This window comes from Pocillopora verrucosa, chromosome 3 (genome assembly GCF_036669915.1).
Source record: "Pocillopora verrucosa isolate sample1 chromosome 3, ASM3666991v2, whole genome shotgun sequence".
NCBI classification, from domain to species: domain Eukaryota; kingdom Metazoa; phylum Cnidaria; class Anthozoa; order Scleractinia; family Pocilloporidae; genus Pocillopora; species Pocillopora verrucosa.
The window spans coordinates 10,090,324-10,108,547 of NC_089314.1; the positions used below are offsets into that span (position 1 = coordinate 10,090,324).

An 18,224-nucleotide genomic window follows, 5' to 3' on the forward strand; every position below is an offset into this window, starting at 1 on the left:
CATAGTCAATCAGAGCGCGCCTTCGAAACTATCCACTGTTTTAGTATATACCAAATAAAGTTAACCATGAGAGGATAGCCACGACAGTTTGGCACTCTCACAGTTGAGCTAACCAGAAGACGCATCCGAATCTCCAATCCCTAAGTCATTGAGTCCATACACGTAAACTACTGTCACAAATACCTTCCGTCCCATTCCACCAAGACCAGATCATGTTGTTGAGAAACGAAAAGCTCTTGAACAGCAAAAACTCCAATAGAATCAGGTGAAACTATAAAAATGAGGAAATTTAAAAAATGTCTATAAAATGCTGGTTTCACTATAATTAACATTACATTCGGACCTCTGAAAGTCATAAGGGTTTAAGGACCCTTCAGAGAGAGAATATTGGTCTTGTATGGAGAAGTGACTAACCGATCATTACCTTTCGCCTCGGAGGGGGTGTGAGTTGGAATTGGAGGATTTTGCTTGTGTCACGATAAAAATTTAGCTGACTCCCCTATAAGGCCCTACACTATTCTGATGATACCCCTCTTCGTTGTCAGTTAATAGGTCATCAATTTATTGCAGTCCCCCCCCCCCCCCGTTTATACTCTGTTGGCGACCATTGATCCCCCATTTCCGTTCACCCTAAAAACCGCGTAATCCCGCAAAATCTACCCCTCCTCCCCCTCGCAGGCGATAAAAATATTTACTTGTCCCTAATTTTTTGGGCATTTCACTCAGGATTGCCTCGAAATGCCAACTATATCCTTTTTCAGCGCGTGAATTGCGCGCATGCGCAAGAGCGAGTTGTAAATATTTGATGCGGAGAGTGGCACTCGCTCGCTCGCTCGATCGGTCGATTCCTGTAAACTTTTTTTCGATTTTAGGCTTTCGAGTGCATTTGATAGTTTTTGGCGAGAAATAAACAAATGAAATGGCGACATTTGTTTCTAAGAATAATGGTGGGGTGAAAAAGAAGCCAATGATAATCTTAATAGAGTTTTTTTTTCGTTTTAGTTTCAACAAGCGGCGCCAGCGACTGGCAGGCGTGCGAGGATTCACACTGATTAAGAGAACAACCTTCGTTTTTTATAAAATTGTAATTTACAAACCCTGAACTTGAAAACAATCCGATGTAATGCCTTCTTATCCCAACGTTACTTTGTTTCATTGCTACATTAGCACTGAACTACTGCTCGTACTCTAAATATGACAATCAACCACAAAATTCCCTAAACCAGATAACATTAAACATAATCCAAAAAATCATATAAGTCAACTGTCAATTCACGAGTTTGCTCACAGAGCACTTTGATTGTTTCACATGACCGTGAAGGCTTATGATCATGCACAAAGCCTAATAATCACCCGCGGAGCCAGCAAGCCACCAAATAAAAAGGTGAAATTATCGCTCCTCGTGGTTATTTTTCCGGCGCAGCTCATGAAATTTCTAAAGAAAAATTCAAGTTATGTAAACGAAATAATGAATATCAGGAGCCTACCCTGCTAATATGACCTACGAAATTTGACAAAACGTTCCGTTATTTCCAAAATTGTGAGTCATGGGTAGGATAGGCGGCAAGTCACCCAACATTTGCTTTTACTCCTACTTTCATATTTTGTAGCCCAATATATCCTAATAATTGTGGAGTAGTTTTTTTGTTAAAATATGTTTTACTTTTCGAGAAATGATTTTTTTCGTTTGACCGCTCAAATATGCAAATTTTCACCGTGAATATTACCCGAGTTGAGTGACCTCATGTAACAAATATATACTTGACCACCGTTATTTCTGTCAACATAATCCTTTGTTTTATCATCTAAACTTAACCCCCTGTCTTTGTTGAGGCTGGCAAAGTAATATCTATTTTTTGGTGAATATTTTTGTCCGACATAATTTTCCTGTTTCGAATAGTAGCATCAAAGACAGTTTCAACAATGACCGATATGACAGAATCTACTGAGCTTCCAGCTTTTAAAAGACACAAGGATGGTTAAATAGTTACAGTTAAAATTTCCTTATGTATTTGTGTTGTTCTATCTTGAGACGAACTCAAAGTCCGGCAAAATGTGCCTACTTGTCGCCACCGTTTACTGGTATATATCACTAAAATTTGTAAAAAAATCTAACATAACACTCTTACCTTGTTTATTTATGATTTTACAAGCTGTTTCAATGATCACGTTATGCTTTATCACATTCTAGCCAGATTTGAGTTCCAGTTTTTATATCTTCTTCATCTTATTATATCAGTTGCGTGACAAGCGTGACACGTATAAATTCAAAGATGTATCAATCTCCGAAATAACAAGAGATGGGTTTTTTTTCCTCTTTGCATGATGTCTAGAAAAACTACCATGATTAAATTACCGAAGAAATTGTCGTCTTAAGAAAATTGATCATCGATCCACGAAATATTTCTAATGTCTAAGCTTAAAAGTTAACTACTGCATTTAGAAAACTAAAGATCCATCAATGATTCCTTTGCCGGCCGAAGTCAAAGAATGGTTACAAAAGTCAATTTGATTGACAAGCGACATACTGATTTAGGTAATTATCTGTTGTGTAAGCATCTTATCTTACATGCCAACAAGGAGATTTGCTGTTCAATTGAATCGTTCGCTGGTGGAACTTGTGGGTTTAGTCATCGAGAAGACCGAAGTTGCATATCTCAAGTCGTTCCCTTGCATAGTTGTAAAAAAGACATTTCAAGTCACTTGCGGAGTTGCAAGTTTTCAGATCCAGAAAATGAAGTTCATCTTATTTTGTCGCTTGCCGGCATCTTCGAGACGCTAACAGATATCGACGATTTTACAATTTACCCCACACATAGAAGTTGGGTAGAGTTGTGGTTCTATTAGTAGATGTAAAGAGGCGTCCGGCTATTGCAATGGTAAGGTTAAGTCGATTCCAAAAGCCGATAGGGGAATTGGTAAGCGTGTATCACAGGTAGTACTCCTGAAGATGTCTAGAAAATTAATACAGCCTGGCTTTGGTAAGTAGGCTACTTACCACAGTGAGCAAAATAACACGTGACGAAAGACTTAAGTCTCGATTGGGAATAGGTCAATAGGCTACCAAAAATCAAGACAGTGGTGGAGTTTTCTATACTTATGTCTGAACACTTTGTTGGCTTCCCGCTGTTTGGCTGGACGCGTAATCATGCACACGGCTTAAAGGGCCCTCCGCACAAGCTGCTAGACGCTGACAAAACCTGTTTCTCTTAACCCAAAATCACATCAAAATTTGTCCTTGCTAAATTTCAAGTGTGCTGCACGTATCATCACCTCCAGGGAAACATTTACATAAGAGGGCGGGGTGTGCGCCGGTAATTTCGAAAACGACCCCTGTAAAATGATGAAAGGTACCTGAGTCTTATCTGTGTGGGAGTGGCAACAATTGATGTCTACCCCCTAAAAAGTACCAATTCAAAAGCAAAAAATTGAAAAATCCCAAAAATAAAAATTCCTTGATCAATGTGCTCTAGAGGCTCAAGTCAGGTCATTAAAATCGTCCTAGTAATGCTTATTTCAGGTGTTTTATTGAGCGAAAAACACCCCAGAACGTACCAGCCAGGGTCTCTGGTTTTTTTGACCGCTAAAAGGTACGACGAGCATCCTTACCCATTTTCGATCGCCTTCTCCCCCCCGGTCAGCACCTAAAAACGAAGATATTCCCCCCGGTGGGAAAAAAAAAAGAAGTGATTTGCCTCAGTCGCCCCCCACATCAAAAATCTTATGTTCCGTCCCTAAGATGCCTTTTACATAATTCCAAAATGAGTTTCGTCCCAGAACGAAATTAATTTCATACTGCGTTCACATGCAAGATAATTTAGCCAGTAAAAACAATTATTTATGTCCTTTTCTGTCTTTTTCTATGCTTCCCTCGCTCCTAAAGAGGCTTCACACAGATATAGGAGTCGTACCGCGTTTACATTATACAGGTACAAGAATGAGTGTTTCGTTCTGGAATGAAAACTCCAATAAACTCAATCAGAAATGACTCGTTTCGAAAAAATTTACTCTGGTATCATGTGGCAACCGGTATGAACTCGTTCTTGAACAAAACCACTCCGATATCATGTAAAAGGCCCCTAAAGTTTTTTATTCCCAGAGCATCACGCTTTGCTCACCTGTCTAAATACTATAAACTCCAATAACGTTGAAGCAACAACCCGCTTTTAACTGCTTCGCTACCGCTGAAACAACGATTAGTGACCACTTATGGCATATATTCTGATATTTTCAATTCAACATAAACAAAAATCTCTGTTCAGGGTAAATATGCAGCATATATTCTGATATTTTCAATTCAACATAAACAAAAATCTCTGTTCAGGGTAAATATTCATCAGTGTCAGTATAAATTGTTGCGTGACTAGCTTATGATGTAAATGGAGAGGGGAAAACACAACGCAAAACCTGGGCTCCTGTCAAAAAGTAATACGCAGGCGTTCTATAATAATCGAAACAGCTAATAAAATCGTAGATTAACAAGGTAAGAGTGTTATGTTAGATTTTTGTACAAATTGTAGGGATTTATGCCAGTAAACGGTGGCGACAAGTAGGCACACCATGCATATTTCATTGTCGCTAGCAAGTAAATTTTGCCGGACCCTGAGTCCGTCTCAAGATAGAACAACACAAATACACAAAGAAATTTTTACAGTAACTATTTAAGCTCTCTTTTGTCTTTTAAAAGCTCGAAGCTAAGTAGATTTTGTCATATCGATCATTGTTAAAACTGTCTTTGTTTTGATGTTACTTTTCGACATAGGAAAAGTATGTCGGACAAAAATACTCACCAAAAAATAAATATTAGTTTGACAGCTCCAATAATGACAAGGCATTAAGTTTAGATGAAAAAACAGAGGATTTTGTTGACAGAAATACCGGTGGTTAAGTATATATTTGTTACATGAGGTCACTCAACTCGGGTAATATTCACGGTGAAATTTTGCTTATTTGAGCGGTCGAACGAAAAAAATCATTTCTCGAAAAATAAAATATATTTTCACAAAAAAACTACACCACAATTATTTAGGACATATTGGGCTACAAAATATGAAAGTAGGAGAGAAATCGAATTTTGGGCGACTTGCCACAATATTTCAAATTTGTGCGATGGATGCTGACATCCTCTCTTAAGATGGCTAGAACTTACCACATGCAATTTGGACTATGTTGGGGCCCTCCTCTACCCTTAAACTCTCACCACACCGGTTTGTGGCAGTTACTTGGAATTCATACATTTTTCCGCTTTCTAAACCAACGACTTCATGTTGAAGAACGTCTGGACCAGTTGCCTTTCCCTCCCAGTCAGAACGTGAACCATCTTCATTGACTTCTCTTTTATAGACTGTATACTCTGTTATCCCCACTCATTGTCTTTAGGTGCTGTCCACTTCAACGACACCCTGTCCTCAGTTATTTCACATGGAACTGCTTCAATATGTACTTGATTGGGAGCACCTGCAGGAAGGATACTAGCGATTAAAATCATCCTTTTTGGATGCGAGTGGTTTCTTTTGACACTCGGGAATTTTATAGTTATTATGTTAGGGACTTGTTCGCCCGGTCGAGAGGTCTGAGTACGTGACCTGGTCGGGTCATCTGTATATTCTAATTTCATTTCGTTTTGTAGTTTTTATTAAGTTGTATTTTAAAGCCACGTTCGAGAACCTTACCCAACACTTTCACTCTTATTGTCGCTTTCCCCCTTCTTGGGCTCTCACCACATCGGTTTTTGGCGGTTATTTGGAATTCGTGCAATTTTCCGATTTCTAAACCAACGACTTCATGCTGAAGAATGTCTAGACCAGTTCGCTTTCCTTCCCAGTCGGAACGTGAACCATCTTCATTGACTTCTCTTCTATAGACTGTATACTCTGTTATCACTGCTCCATTGTCTTTAGGTGCTGTCCACTTCAACGTCACCCTGTCCTCAGTTATTTCAAATGGAACTGCTTCAATATGTACTTGATTGGGAGCACCTGCAGGAAGGACACTAGCGATTAAAATCATCCTTTTTGGATGCGAGTGGTTTCTTTTGACACTTGGGAATCGTGGTTGTTATGTTAGGAACTTATTTGCCCGGTCGAGAGGTCTTGGTTCGAGACCTGGCTGGGTCAATGTGTTGTGTTCTTGGGCAAAATACTTGACTCTCACGATGCCTCTCTCCACCCTGAAGTATAAATGTTTGCTAGCTAATTGTAACTGTCAAGAAAGCCTGATGAAATTCTGGGGCTGTAACTCTGCGATGGACTGGCAGCTCACCCAGGAGGGAGTAGTAATACTCCTAGTCGCTTCATGTTAAGGGAACCGGGATAAACTCCGGCTGAATGGGCCAATCCGGGGGGGAGTTTCGAGGTCTAGACTTCTTTGTCTATTCCTTAATGTCTAAAGGACTCCTCGTATTACCTCTTTATTTTATATAATGACCATGACCATAATTCGTATTGTGATTTTTTGGTGTTCAAATTGAAAATTTGTCCCGACAAGAAATGATCGGGGCGAAACGTTAAGAGAGCTTCTTTTAAAGGTTATTGCAATGACGCCATACTAACATGAAACCTTAATGATTGTCGGACTATAATCTAAGTTATTTTAAGGAAGCATAATTATTAAGGATTTCAATACAGGTGATATCGTAATGGAGGGGGGGAAGGGGGTTGGGAGGTTCCGTGTATACACTATAATCTAGAGCTTTATTATCACAGCTTTATGTCTGACGATAAAGGTAACTTGTCCTTTATGCGCAGAAAGACAGAATCATATATGTCATTTGTGGCTCTACCTGAGTCATTATTTTCGGAGGAAAAGGAAAGGGAGACAATTGTTTCTAAAGCTTCTTACCACGAATAGGAAGTGAGGCGCTCTTGAAGAAAATTGGGTAGTAAGTGTTCTCTTCCTTACCAACCACTCCAACCACAAAGGTTTTATCATTTTTATCAGAATATAGCACCGGTGAACCAAGAAAGTTTTTTCTGTCGAGATCACGATCAACGGATAAGGAGTAATTCCTTGTAGTATTATCGTACAACCAATCAATAGATTGTGCTCGTTTTCCATCATCACTGAGAAAATATGAGTAAACCTTCTCTTTATTTTTATCATCTGCACTCAAAAGGAAATGCGAACTCAAAACTTCGCCATCTGGGAGACGGAGAAAACTACGCTTGTCATCGCACAGAATATCTTGGGCTTTCAGGCGATGTTTGCCGACATGCTTTGGATTATTCGAACAATAGCGATCGAAGATAAATTCGTGCTCATTGTCTGCTCCTGCGTCTTCAGGGCTGGCAACATCTCTACACGTGAGCACATAATATTTCCCCTCACATTCTACTGCACATCCAATCCCCTTTCTTTCACTATTTCTAGTTCCCACCATAAACAACGCCTTCCTCTCTGGGGGTTGCAACAGACCGTCAATTATTCCCATGTTACAGATTCCACTGATTTTTCCAGGCTGAAAGAGAGTGTTTCAGTTTATGAGTAAAAGTAAAAAAAACCTCCTCCTGATGATTCTAACCCTAACCCCGAGGCTAGCAGTGAGCGCACATCGTTGTCCTATACCTTAGAAAATTTGTCAGCACATCAAGCCGTTACAACACATCCGTCTTCGTCCGTCGATGATACAAGAATCTATATTTTAGTATGCGCGACAAGCTGTAATGCGGTATCAAGTTGAGAAATTATATCTCAGCAAGTGAATGGGGGGCCAGGTGAGGCACTGTGCATGTGCAATCGCATGAGTAACTCGCAAATCAATAATTCGTCAGCCAACCAAACAGCAATTACTGATAACAATAGGCACCATGAAAAAAAATTTACAAAATTTGTGGAGTGAATATCGCTGGTATTCTTATCATACCCATCATTTATCTCAGAAGATTTAGAAAATACTTCTGTCTTTAATCAGACTCAGAATCCTTGCGTATATTAATTAAGAATTGGGTTATGAAGTTCGGTCTTTTCTTGGATTATCATGCTATTGGCCACCGTATAAAATCGTCTATTATCTTCTGGCTTGCGCTGATTGGCCAAGCGACATGTACGATGGTAGGGTTCAACTAAAAGCGATTAACCAATCATTTTCTTCCGTGCCTTATCATCGGTTTACATCAATTTGGGAATTTTAGGGCTAGCGTTCAATACTTGATTTCCCAGGAATTCATTTTAACCAAGGAAATGTATACACGATATAAGCTTAATTTGAAGTTTTACTAGTATGTGCTATGGGAAAGAAGCAAACTACGAAAGCTTTCGTTTTTTGCGCTATAAAATTATCTTTTGTCAGTGACATCCAGTTCCTAACATGAAGTTTGAAAATGTATTTATAAGCCTTGAATACATCATAATTCATCATTGTTTTACCTTCCTCAGAACAATTCTTTAACTCGCGAGAGATAAATAAAGTTATAGCTTGCAAAAAGATGGTCTGTATCGCAAAAATATCAAGGGGTTGGAGCAATGTTTCTGAGTAACCAGCCTGCATCTACCCGATCGGGCCGAGTAACTAGACCTCGAAACAACTCTATTCGTAGTGCGGCAGACGAAAATTGCGAAGAAACGTTGCTCAATGCTTTCGACCATTAAGTTAATTGTTTTCTTGGCTTTGTCGAGTTTTAGTGACATAACGCATTTTTAAACCGGAGAGTGGAGAATGTGAGAAAAACAATGATTCACTTCTTCAATCCTAAATTCGGGAATGTCTTCACATTTCTCCCGTGTAACGACCGAAAGTTAACGCCAAAACGCAATATATATTTCCTGAGCGCAGCGTTCTCTACTCAAATTTGCATAAATATTTCCGTCTTAGCTAAATAATTGTTTCTACACTTTAGAGTGCGGATTTACGCCTGCTCGTTTGCCACATGTATTAATCATTTCTAAACTCAAAAGCACACCCAGGAAAACTCACAGTGCACTAATTTCCACTCAGTTTGCTCACGAAACTTTTCTAGATGCTGCTTGATTCATGGTTACCACGGCCGTTTAACAGTATGGTTGACCAATATCGAGACGCAATATGAAGTATTCCTGTTACTTTCTAGATCGAATTTGAACCATTTCTTGCATTTCAGTTTAGTTGAGATAAACTTACATAGAATATACCTAGTATATTAAACAATATTTGAGGATAATTCCACCCAAATACCATTACTGATCAGTATTGCATCGACAGATAAGCTGATCTTTATCATAGTGGTATTTATAAACAAATCTGGATACAGTCGACATTTATCCGCCTTTAAGTAAGCAGCGTTGATACTGTGCTCAGATCAAACGAACGATGTTTTAAAAACTTACCCAAAGAGCTGGGAGAACCACTGTACAAAATGCAGTATTTCCAAAGTTAATGAAAATGAACGAGAAACTTGACAAAGTCAGTGCATCAATGTATTGATATCGACGAGACTAAACAGGACATTTAAATCACTCATTCATTTAAATGTTCCGCAACTTAGACACCTCCTAAGGCGTGATGCGTTAGCTCTCACGCACTGAACTACGTGTAGCCACTCATGCAATGTAAATCGTAATAAATGTGTAGCGGAATAAAAATGTTTTGATCCACCGCGTGTCAATTGCTGGAGCGAATAATTGTCTATACCACATAGCTTAACATATACGCCAGAGATAAGGATACAGATTTAAAAATGACAAGGTCAAGAGAAGTTTGAAACCTCAAAGATGCCATTTCTTTATTTCTCCGGAATATGTCCTTGAGAAAAAAATTGCCCCAAAATGAATTAAGTGTCTGTCTCCTAACTGGTTTCTTGGATTAACTTAAGGCATAACTCAAATATAAAGTTAATGAGGAAAGACGCATGCTCTGAAGAGTCAAACTAGATTACGAGGGACACAGTCATAACTTCTAAAATGGAGTGAGCAGTAATCGCAAAACGTTCTCAAGGCTAACTGGCGACCTTGATAACAACAGGACAAGAGAGTTCTTGGCATCACGAGTTTAGGTGGGAAATCACGGAGCCATCAGTGATCAGTGATCACTGTTTCTCCAGTTCGCGAGACCTGACACACTCAGCAATGTCGACTCTCTTCCCCCCAGCATTTACCATTTTTATCGTGCTCTTAATTTTTCTATAGCTTCACAGGTGAACATTCAGTAAATAACAAACAATTGTAATACATGATGTAATTTTTAGGTAATAAATAAGCCATCTGACTCGTCCGAAAATTAACTCAAGACAACCTGTGCTGGCTTCTATCCATCACACGGTAATCTTGCAAAGGAAGGTCTATTTTTGACCCAAAAATCAACCTAACTATCGACGAAGGTATACTTTCATATCTTTATACACTCGCAGCAAGAGAAGAAGACGTACAAAGAAGTGTTTTTCTTTTTTTTTCATTATTCAATTTGCATGTGTAATAATTAGATACTTTTAACTATAGATATGGGACGCCCACCCGTTGTAAAGTGTATGTGATACCATATGGTATGAACATTTTGAAGGTGGCTCTTTTAAATTACTGGACTGCCGAAATTATAACCTGAATTTCCGCTAAAAATTTAGTTTGCGAATTGCTGGAAATTACAAATCATCAGGTAAAGAAAAAAAACATTCCAAACTACTATAAAAGTCTAACAGACAGCGCACTCCACACATTTGATTCATTTAATTGAATTCTAGTAAATCGTAAAGTTTTCCGCCCATAAGGACTGATACAGTAAGGAAACTGAATGAAAAATCTACCCTAACCCACCTACGTATCCCCAAAAGTTTTTCGACCTTGCAGCTTCAGGCCAATCTGCAAAGCCCCCCAAATCAAAACCCGAAAAATGTCCATGCCACATGGAACAGAGTAATTTTTTATGGGCAAGACAATTGCTATTGAAACTTGGAGCAACTTGATGACTGTAAAAAAATGAGCCTTACATAAAAAAGCGTCTTTCATTAAATGGGCACCAACGATGGCCCTATAAATGTTCACGTCAACTTTTAACTTTGCAAGGACTAAGTGAGATGGACAAGACACATCACATAGCTTATGCGCAGATCAATTCGAAGTTTTAACTGCGTCTGGATCAATTAAGTGTCAGAATCTGAGCCATTGCCCATCTGCCCCTACCCTAAAATAACAATAGTCTACTGAGGTATACCACTTGAGCCCTTCGGTATTCAATCATTCTACAATTAAAACAACGTCAATTGGGATTCAAATGATAGGTGTCCTGGTTGAATTTCTATCCTTTGGTTCTGATGACTGGTTTTATCACCACATTAACATCCAAGTTAATCCGACCTGTTTTGATGAACATTTTTAGCCCCTATCAGTTGAAGATGTTTGCAAACTTAAATCTTAAGCTGTCATCTTTGAATAAGACTTTCGCCAAAGAAATCCGCCTCTGTCAAAAATACGTTCTTATAATTTTCCAGTATACACCCGCATATATGAAAATGTCAGTTTATTATTGTCATTATACCAAAAAATTGGCGACACGCGATTTTGTCTCTTCAGTTGCTCAAAGGTGACTAGTAATTTTAGTATAGACAATCACGCAAGAAACGATTTTAACTCATTTATACTAACAACGATGACAATATTTATTTTTAGGCGCAAATCCCGCACGAGTTATAGGAGATAAATAGCAAAGGATATATATTTAGAGTTTGAGTACCCAATCAGAGCGCAACTTCGACGCCATCCATTGTTTCATATGTAACGTAAATTAAAACTGATGTAAATTGTTTTAAATGCCGCGGCCAATATTGTTTGAGGCTACGTTAAATTACTCTAACCAATTGTGTGGTTCACTTTCCATGTCCATGACCTCTTCAACCTATGGAGAGGCACGAGATAATTAAAAAAATAGATAATCAAAGATTTGTCCAGATCTGTGTCCTATGTTTATCACATATCGGCACCTTAATTAAGAGCAAGTCTAGGAGTTTGCATAGTCAATCAGAGCGCGCCTTCGAAACTATCCACTGTTTTAGTTTATACCAAATAAAGATAACCATCAGAGGATGGCCACGATAGTCAGGCACTCTCACAGTTGAGCTGGCCAGAAGACACATCCGAATCTCCAGTCCCTAAGTCATTTACGAAATACACGTAAACTACTGTAACAAATACCTTCCGTCCAATTCCACCAAGACCAGATCGTGTTGTTGAGAAACGAAAAAATCTTGAATAGCAAAAACTCCAATAATGAATCAGGTGAAACTATGAAAAAGGAGGAAATTTAAAAATGTCTATAAAATGTTAGTTTCACTATAATTAACATTACATTCGGACCTCTGAAAGTCATAAGGGTTTAGTGATTTTAAGGACCCCCCACAGAGAGAATCTTGGTCGTGTATGGAGAAGTGACCAACCAATCATTATCTTTCGCCTTCAGGGGGATTGTGGTTGGAATTGGAGGATTTTAGTCGTGTCACGATAAAGATTTAGCTGACTCCCCCATAAGTCTCTGCAATATTCTGATGATACCCTCTTCGTTGTCAGTTAATTAGTCGTCAATTTATCATGGTCCCCCCCCCCTTTATACCCTGTTGGCGGCTACTGATCACCCGTTCATCCGGAAAACCACGTGATCCCCGCAAAATATACCACTCTTCACTCTCCCAGGCTATAGACATTCGCTGGTCCCTGATTTTTCGGCATCTCACTCAGGATCAGTGTTTCGAAATGCCAACTATTTCTTTGTTTATGTCCTGTGACCGCGAAGGCTTACGATCAGAAAGCCTGATTATAACTCGCAGAGCCAGTAAGCCACCAAGTAAAAAGATGAAATGATTGCTTCCAGCGCAGCTCTTACAATTTCTAAAGAAAGTGAGTCGTGGGTAGGATAGGACTACCAGTGTCGTTTTATCATTTCGCCAGCTTTTAAATGTTTGAATGTTCACCGTGTGCAGTTTAAAGACGGATTTTAAAGGCTCCGTGTTCGGTTCCTACCACTGCACCCTAAATTAAAAATTTGGATCAATAATGCAATCTAATTGTTACTTAAAGTGGCTAGAACTTACCACATGCAATTTGGACTATGTTTGGGCCCTTCTCTACCCTTGTACTCTCACCACACTGGTTTGTGGCAGTTACTTGGAATTCATACATTTTCCCGCTTTCTAAACCAACGACTTCATGTTGAAGAACGTCTCGACCAGTTGCCTCTCCTTTCCAGTTAGAACGTGAACCATCTTCATTGACTTCTCTTTGATAGACTGTATACTGTGTTACAACTGTACCATTGTCTTCAGGTGCTCTCCACGTCAAGGTCACTCTGTCTTCAATTATTTCACTTGGATATTCTACAATTTTCACTTGATTGGGAACACCTGCAGAAAAGATGGAATCATCATCAACCTTTTCTGATCTGTGTATTATCACTATCATAATCCTGAATACTGGATATGCCTCGGAGCCATTACTGACTTCTTTGCCAAACTGATTCCTTAAAATACTTCTTGACTGCAAATCTAACTAGACCTAGAATACTTTTCGGAAATCTTGAATGAAAATTTTTTGAAAGAGTTTATAAACTACGCTTTTCACTCTGAGCCTCAATTACGACAAAATTAGGCGTAGGTTAAGAGTCTTAGTGCGAGATGATTTTCTATCTACCTCTTTGTGTATCAATACTGATTATCAGACAATGGTGAAATACCTCGGGAATAACGAAATGTTATAAAGAGTTCTTTAAAGGAAAGTTTTACAAGGAATCAAGTACATGTTAGAAAAGTTCAACTACAGTTCAGTACCCTGATGCTTCTTGCTTTTTTTCTATTACTCAAAGAGGCACCCATCAGGTTTCAAAAAGAGTGAAAGGCAGAGGGAATCATAAACATATTAAAAACACATTCTCATTTACATTTTCAATCGTGAGAAGAAAAAAAAAGAAGTCCTCGCATCATCGGCGGTTTCAGCCGAACAAAGTATTTTACCACAACCCTTTCCCATCCCATACAGTGCAGATTCATGTATATAAAATATTCTTAATCTAATTTCATTTAGTTGTAGTTTAAAGCCACATTTGAGAGCCTTACCCAACACTCTTACTCCCCTTGTCGCGTCCTCCCCTTTTGGGCTCTCACCATACCGGTTTGTGGCAGTTACTTGGAATTCATATATTTTCCCCCTTTCTAAACCAACGATTTCATGCTGAAGAGAGTGTAGACCAGTTGGCTTTCTTTCCCAGTCAGAAGGTGAGCCATTAACTTTTCTTTGATAGACTGTATACTCTGTTATAACTCCTCCATTGTCTTTAGGTGCTGCCCACGTCAACGTCAGCCTGTCCTCAGTTATTTCACGTGGAACCGGTACAATATATACTTGACTGGGAGCACCTGCAGGAAGGATGCTAGGCATTAAAATCAAGTGGTTTCTTTTGACACTAAGGAATCATGGCTGTTATGTTAAGGACTTCTTTTCCCGGTCGAGAGGGCTGAGTTCGAGACCTGGCTGGGTCATTGTGTTGTGTTCTTGGGCAAAACACTTTATTTTCACAGTGCCTCTCAACAATCGGGAGTAAAAATGGGTGCTCGCTAATTATAATTGTGGGAAAGCCTGATGAAATTCTGGGGCCGTAACCCTGCGATGATCTGACAGCTCATCCAGGTGGGAGTAGTAATACTCCTAGTCGCTTCATGTTAAGGTAACCGGGATAAACTCCGGCTGGGCGGGCCACTCCGGGGGGGTAGTTTCGAGGTCTAGACTTTTTTGCCTGTTCCTTAATGTCTTAAAGACTCCTCGTATTACCACTTTATTTGGTATAATGACCATGACCATTATTCGTATCATTATTTTTTGGTTTCCAAATTGAAAATTTATCCCGACGAGAAATGATCGGAGCGAAACGTTAAGAGTGCTTCTTTTTAAAGCTTATTGCAATGAAGACATGAACATGAAACCCCAATGATTGTGGGACTATAATCTAAGTTACTTAAAGGAAGCAAACTAAGTAAGGATTAAGTAAGCTTCTTACCAGGATAAGGAAGTGAGGCGCTCTCGAAGAAAATTGGGTGATAAGTGTTCTCTTCATTACCAACCACTCCAACCACAAAGGTTTTATCCGTCTTATCAGAATATAGCACCGGTGAACCAAGAAAGTTTTTTCTGTCGAGGTCACGCCCAATGGAGTACTTCCTCGTGTTGTTATTGTACGACCAATCAATAGATTGTGCTCGTTTTCCATCATCACTGAGAAAATATGAGTAAACCTTCTCTTTCTTTTTACTGTCTGCACTCAAAAGGAAATGCGAACACAAAACTTGGTCATCTGGGAGAAGGAGAAAACTACGCTTGTCATCGCACAGAATATCTAGGGCTTTCGGGCGATGTTTGCCGACATGCTTTGGATTATTCGAACAATAGCGATCTAAGATAAATTCGTGCTCATTGTCTGCTCCTGCGTCTTCAGGGCTGGCAACATCTCTACACGTGAGCACATAATATTTCCCCTCACATTCTACTGCACATCCAATCCCCTTTCTTTCGCTATTTCCAGTTCCCACCATAAACAACGCCTTCCTCTCTGGGGGTTGCAACAGACTGTCAAATACTCCCATGTTAAAGATTCCGCTGATTTTTCCAGGCTGAAAGAGAGTGTTTCAGTTTATGAGTAAAAGTAAAAAAAACCTTCTCCTGGTGATTCTAACCTTAACCCCGGGGCTAGCAGCGAGCGCACATCGTTGTCTTATACCTTAAAAAATTTGTGAGCACATCAAGCCGTTACAACACATCCGTCTTCCTCCGTCGATGATACGAGAATCTATATTTTAGTATGCGCGACAAGCTGTAATGCAGTATCAAGTCGAGAAATTATATCTCAGCCAATAAATGGGGGGCCAGGTGAGGTACTGTGCATGCACAATCGCATGAGTAACTCGCAAATCAATAATTCGTCAGCCAACCAAACAGCAATTACTGATAACAATAGGCACGATGAAATCAATAAGTTTACAAAATTTGTGGAGTGAATATCGCTGGTATACCCATCATTTATCTCAAAAGATTTAGAAAATACCTCTTTCTTTAATAAGACTCAGAATCCCTGCGTATATTCATTAAAAATTGGGTGATAAAGTTCGGTCTTTTCTTGGATTATCATGCTACTGGCCACCATATAAAATCGTCTATTATCTTCTGAGTTACGCTGATTGGCCAAGCGACGTGTATGATGGTAGGGATCAACTGAAAGGGATAAACCAATCATTTTCTCCCGTGCCTTATCGTCGGTTTACATCAATTTGGGATTTTTAGGGCCAGCGTTTAATACTTAATTTTCCAGGAATTCATTTCAACCAAGGAAATGTATACACGATATAAGCTTAATTTGAAGTTTTACTACTATGTGCGATGGGAAAGAAGCAAACTACGAAAGTTTTCGTTTTTTACGCTATAAAATTATCTTTTGTCAGTGACATCCAGTGCCTAACCTAAAGTTTGAAAATGTATTCATAAGCCTTGAATGCATCACAACTCATCATTGTTTTACCTTCCTCAGAACAATTCTTTAACTCGCGAGAGATAAGTAAAGTTATAGCTTGAAAAAAGATGATGGTCTGTATCTCAAAAATATCAAGGGGTTGGAGCAATGTTTCTCTCTAGGGAAGCTCTTTTCTCAACAGTTCCATGCCTTCGTTTGGTGGAGAAAGCCACACGAGTTCAAAGCTAACGTTCTGCCGTCAAATCTTATAAGCTTTTCCTTGTATGCGAACACCCCATCAGCTTAGTCAGATGGCCAGTAATACAAGACTGAGAATAGGAGGAGGGCAAAATCAAGTCAGGGTGCCTTCAGTAACGCAATCGCTTGTGGGTTTAGTATTAAGGCAAACCAGCAACTGTCCGAGAATAGCAATCTGGGCAACCACGATCTTACAATGTAGATGTCAGTTATGAAAAAAACTTAATGAGAAGTAATTTAACACTTCTACCTTGATTTGAACATCCGTCATCGAACGAGGAGAAACTGCGGGATGACCTTATAGGCCATCCAGAGATGGAGCCACACATTTCCATGCCGTGCAGTAACCAGCCTGCATCTACCCGATCGGGACGAGTAACTAGACCTCAAAACAACTCTATTCATTGTGTGGCAGACGAAAATTGCGAGGAAACGTTGCTCAGTGCATTCAATCATTAGGTTTATTGTTTTCTTGGCTTTGTCAAGTTTTAGGCTTAGCCTTGTTCAGCTTCACTTGTCGAGGAAATATCTGGCGGGTCAAATATGTTTTTGTTCTAATGACATAACGCATGTTTAAATCGTAGAATGGAGAATGTGAAAAAAAAATTCACTCTGGTTTTTCAACATGACTTGCGTGGTCGATTCAATCCTAAATTCGAGAATGTCTTCATATTTCTCCCGTGTAACGACCGAACGTCAACGTCAAAACGCAATATACATATTTGAGCGCAGCGATCTCTACTGAAATTTGCATAAATATTTCCGCCTTAGCTGAATAATTGTTGCTACACTTAAGAGTGCCGACTTACACCTGCTCGTTTGCCACTTTTATTAATCATTTCTACACTCAAAATCACACCAAGGAAAGCTTACAGTGCACTAATTTCCACTCAGTTTGCTCCCAAAACGTTCCCAGATGCTGCTTGATTCATGGCTACCACGGCCATTTGACAGCATGGTTGACCAATATCGAGACACAATAGGAAGTATTCCTGTTACTTTCTAGATCGAATTTGAACCATTTTTCGCATTTCAGTTTAGTTGAGATAAACTTACATAGAATATCCCTAGTATCAAAAACAATATTTGAGGATAACTCCATTCAAATGCCACCACTGATCAGTGTCGCATCGACGGATAAGCTGCTCTTTATTATGGTGGTATTTATAAAAACAAACTGGATACAATTGACGTTCATTCAAGTAAGCAGCGCTGAAACTGCGCTCAAGATCAAATGAACGATGTTTTAAAACTTACCAAAGAGCTACGGAGAACCACTGTACAAAATATTTCCGGACAAGTTGATTTCAATGAGCAAGTAACTTGATATCAACGAGACTAAAGAGGATGTTTAAATCACTCAATCATTTGACTGTTCCGCAACTTAGACACCTCCTGAGGCGCGATGAATCATTCATAGGCTCTTGCAGTGCTAGTTCTCACGCACTGAGCCACGTGTGGCCACTCATGCAATGTGAATCGTAATATATGTGTGGTGGAATAACAATGTTGTGATCCACGGCATCTCAATTGCTGGAGCGAATAATCGTTTACACCACACAGCTTTTAGGCTAGTACTGTT

General features: G+C 39.3%; 1 protein-coding gene across 5 annotated transcripts; it reads right to left on the reverse strand.

Annotated features, from left to right (window-relative positions):
* Positions 1 to 5,960: 5,960 nt before the first annotated feature.
* LOC131777015 (myomesin-3-like) lies at positions 5,961 to 18,057 on the reverse strand. 5 transcript variants are annotated; one of them, XM_066163785.1, is made up of 7 exons: positions 17,900 to 18,057; positions 14,942 to 15,551; positions 14,004 to 14,303; positions 12,987 to 13,295; positions 12,094 to 12,183; positions 11,757 to 11,797; positions 5,961 to 5,978 (listed from the first exon to the last, which is right to left on the reverse strand). In XM_066163785.1, exons 2-6 carry the CDS (start codon positions 15,522 to 15,524, stop codon positions 11,793 to 11,795), a joined length of 1,287 nt encoding a protein of 428 aa, XP_066019882.1. In that variant the 5' UTR covers positions 15,525 to 15,551; positions 17,900 to 18,057; the 3' UTR covers positions 5,961 to 5,978; positions 11,757 to 11,792. The 5 variants fall into 5 exon arrangements, 4 of the variants coding, with proteins under 4 accessions (XP_066019882.1, XP_066019879.1, XP_066019881.1 ...); XR_010716950.1 differs by lacking the exon at positions 5,961 to 5,978 and adding an exon at positions 7,318 to 7,456 and having other exon boundaries at positions 9,301 to 11,797; XM_066163784.1 differs by lacking the exon at positions 5,961 to 5,978 and adding an exon at positions 7,346 to 7,456.
* Between the last annotated feature and the right edge of the window lie 167 nt (positions 18,058 to 18,224).

What these genes read in the sequence shown, in the direction of transcription:
- LOC131777015 (XM_066163782.1), bottom strand. Translation starts at nt 15,524, where the DNA reads ATGGGAGTATTTGACAGTCTGTTGCAACCCCCAGAGAGGAAGGCGTTG. An exon ending in AAGGGGAGTAAGAGTGTTGG is followed by an intron (nt 13,296 to 14,003) that starts GTAAGGCTCTCA and finishes TCTTTTCTGCAG; the next exon opens with GTGTTCCCAATCAAGTGAAA. An exon ending in TTGGTGGAATTGGACGGAAG is followed by an intron (nt 7,457 to 12,093) that starts GTATTTGTTACA and finishes ACTCTCTTTCAG; the next exon opens with CCTGGAAAAATCAGTGGAAT.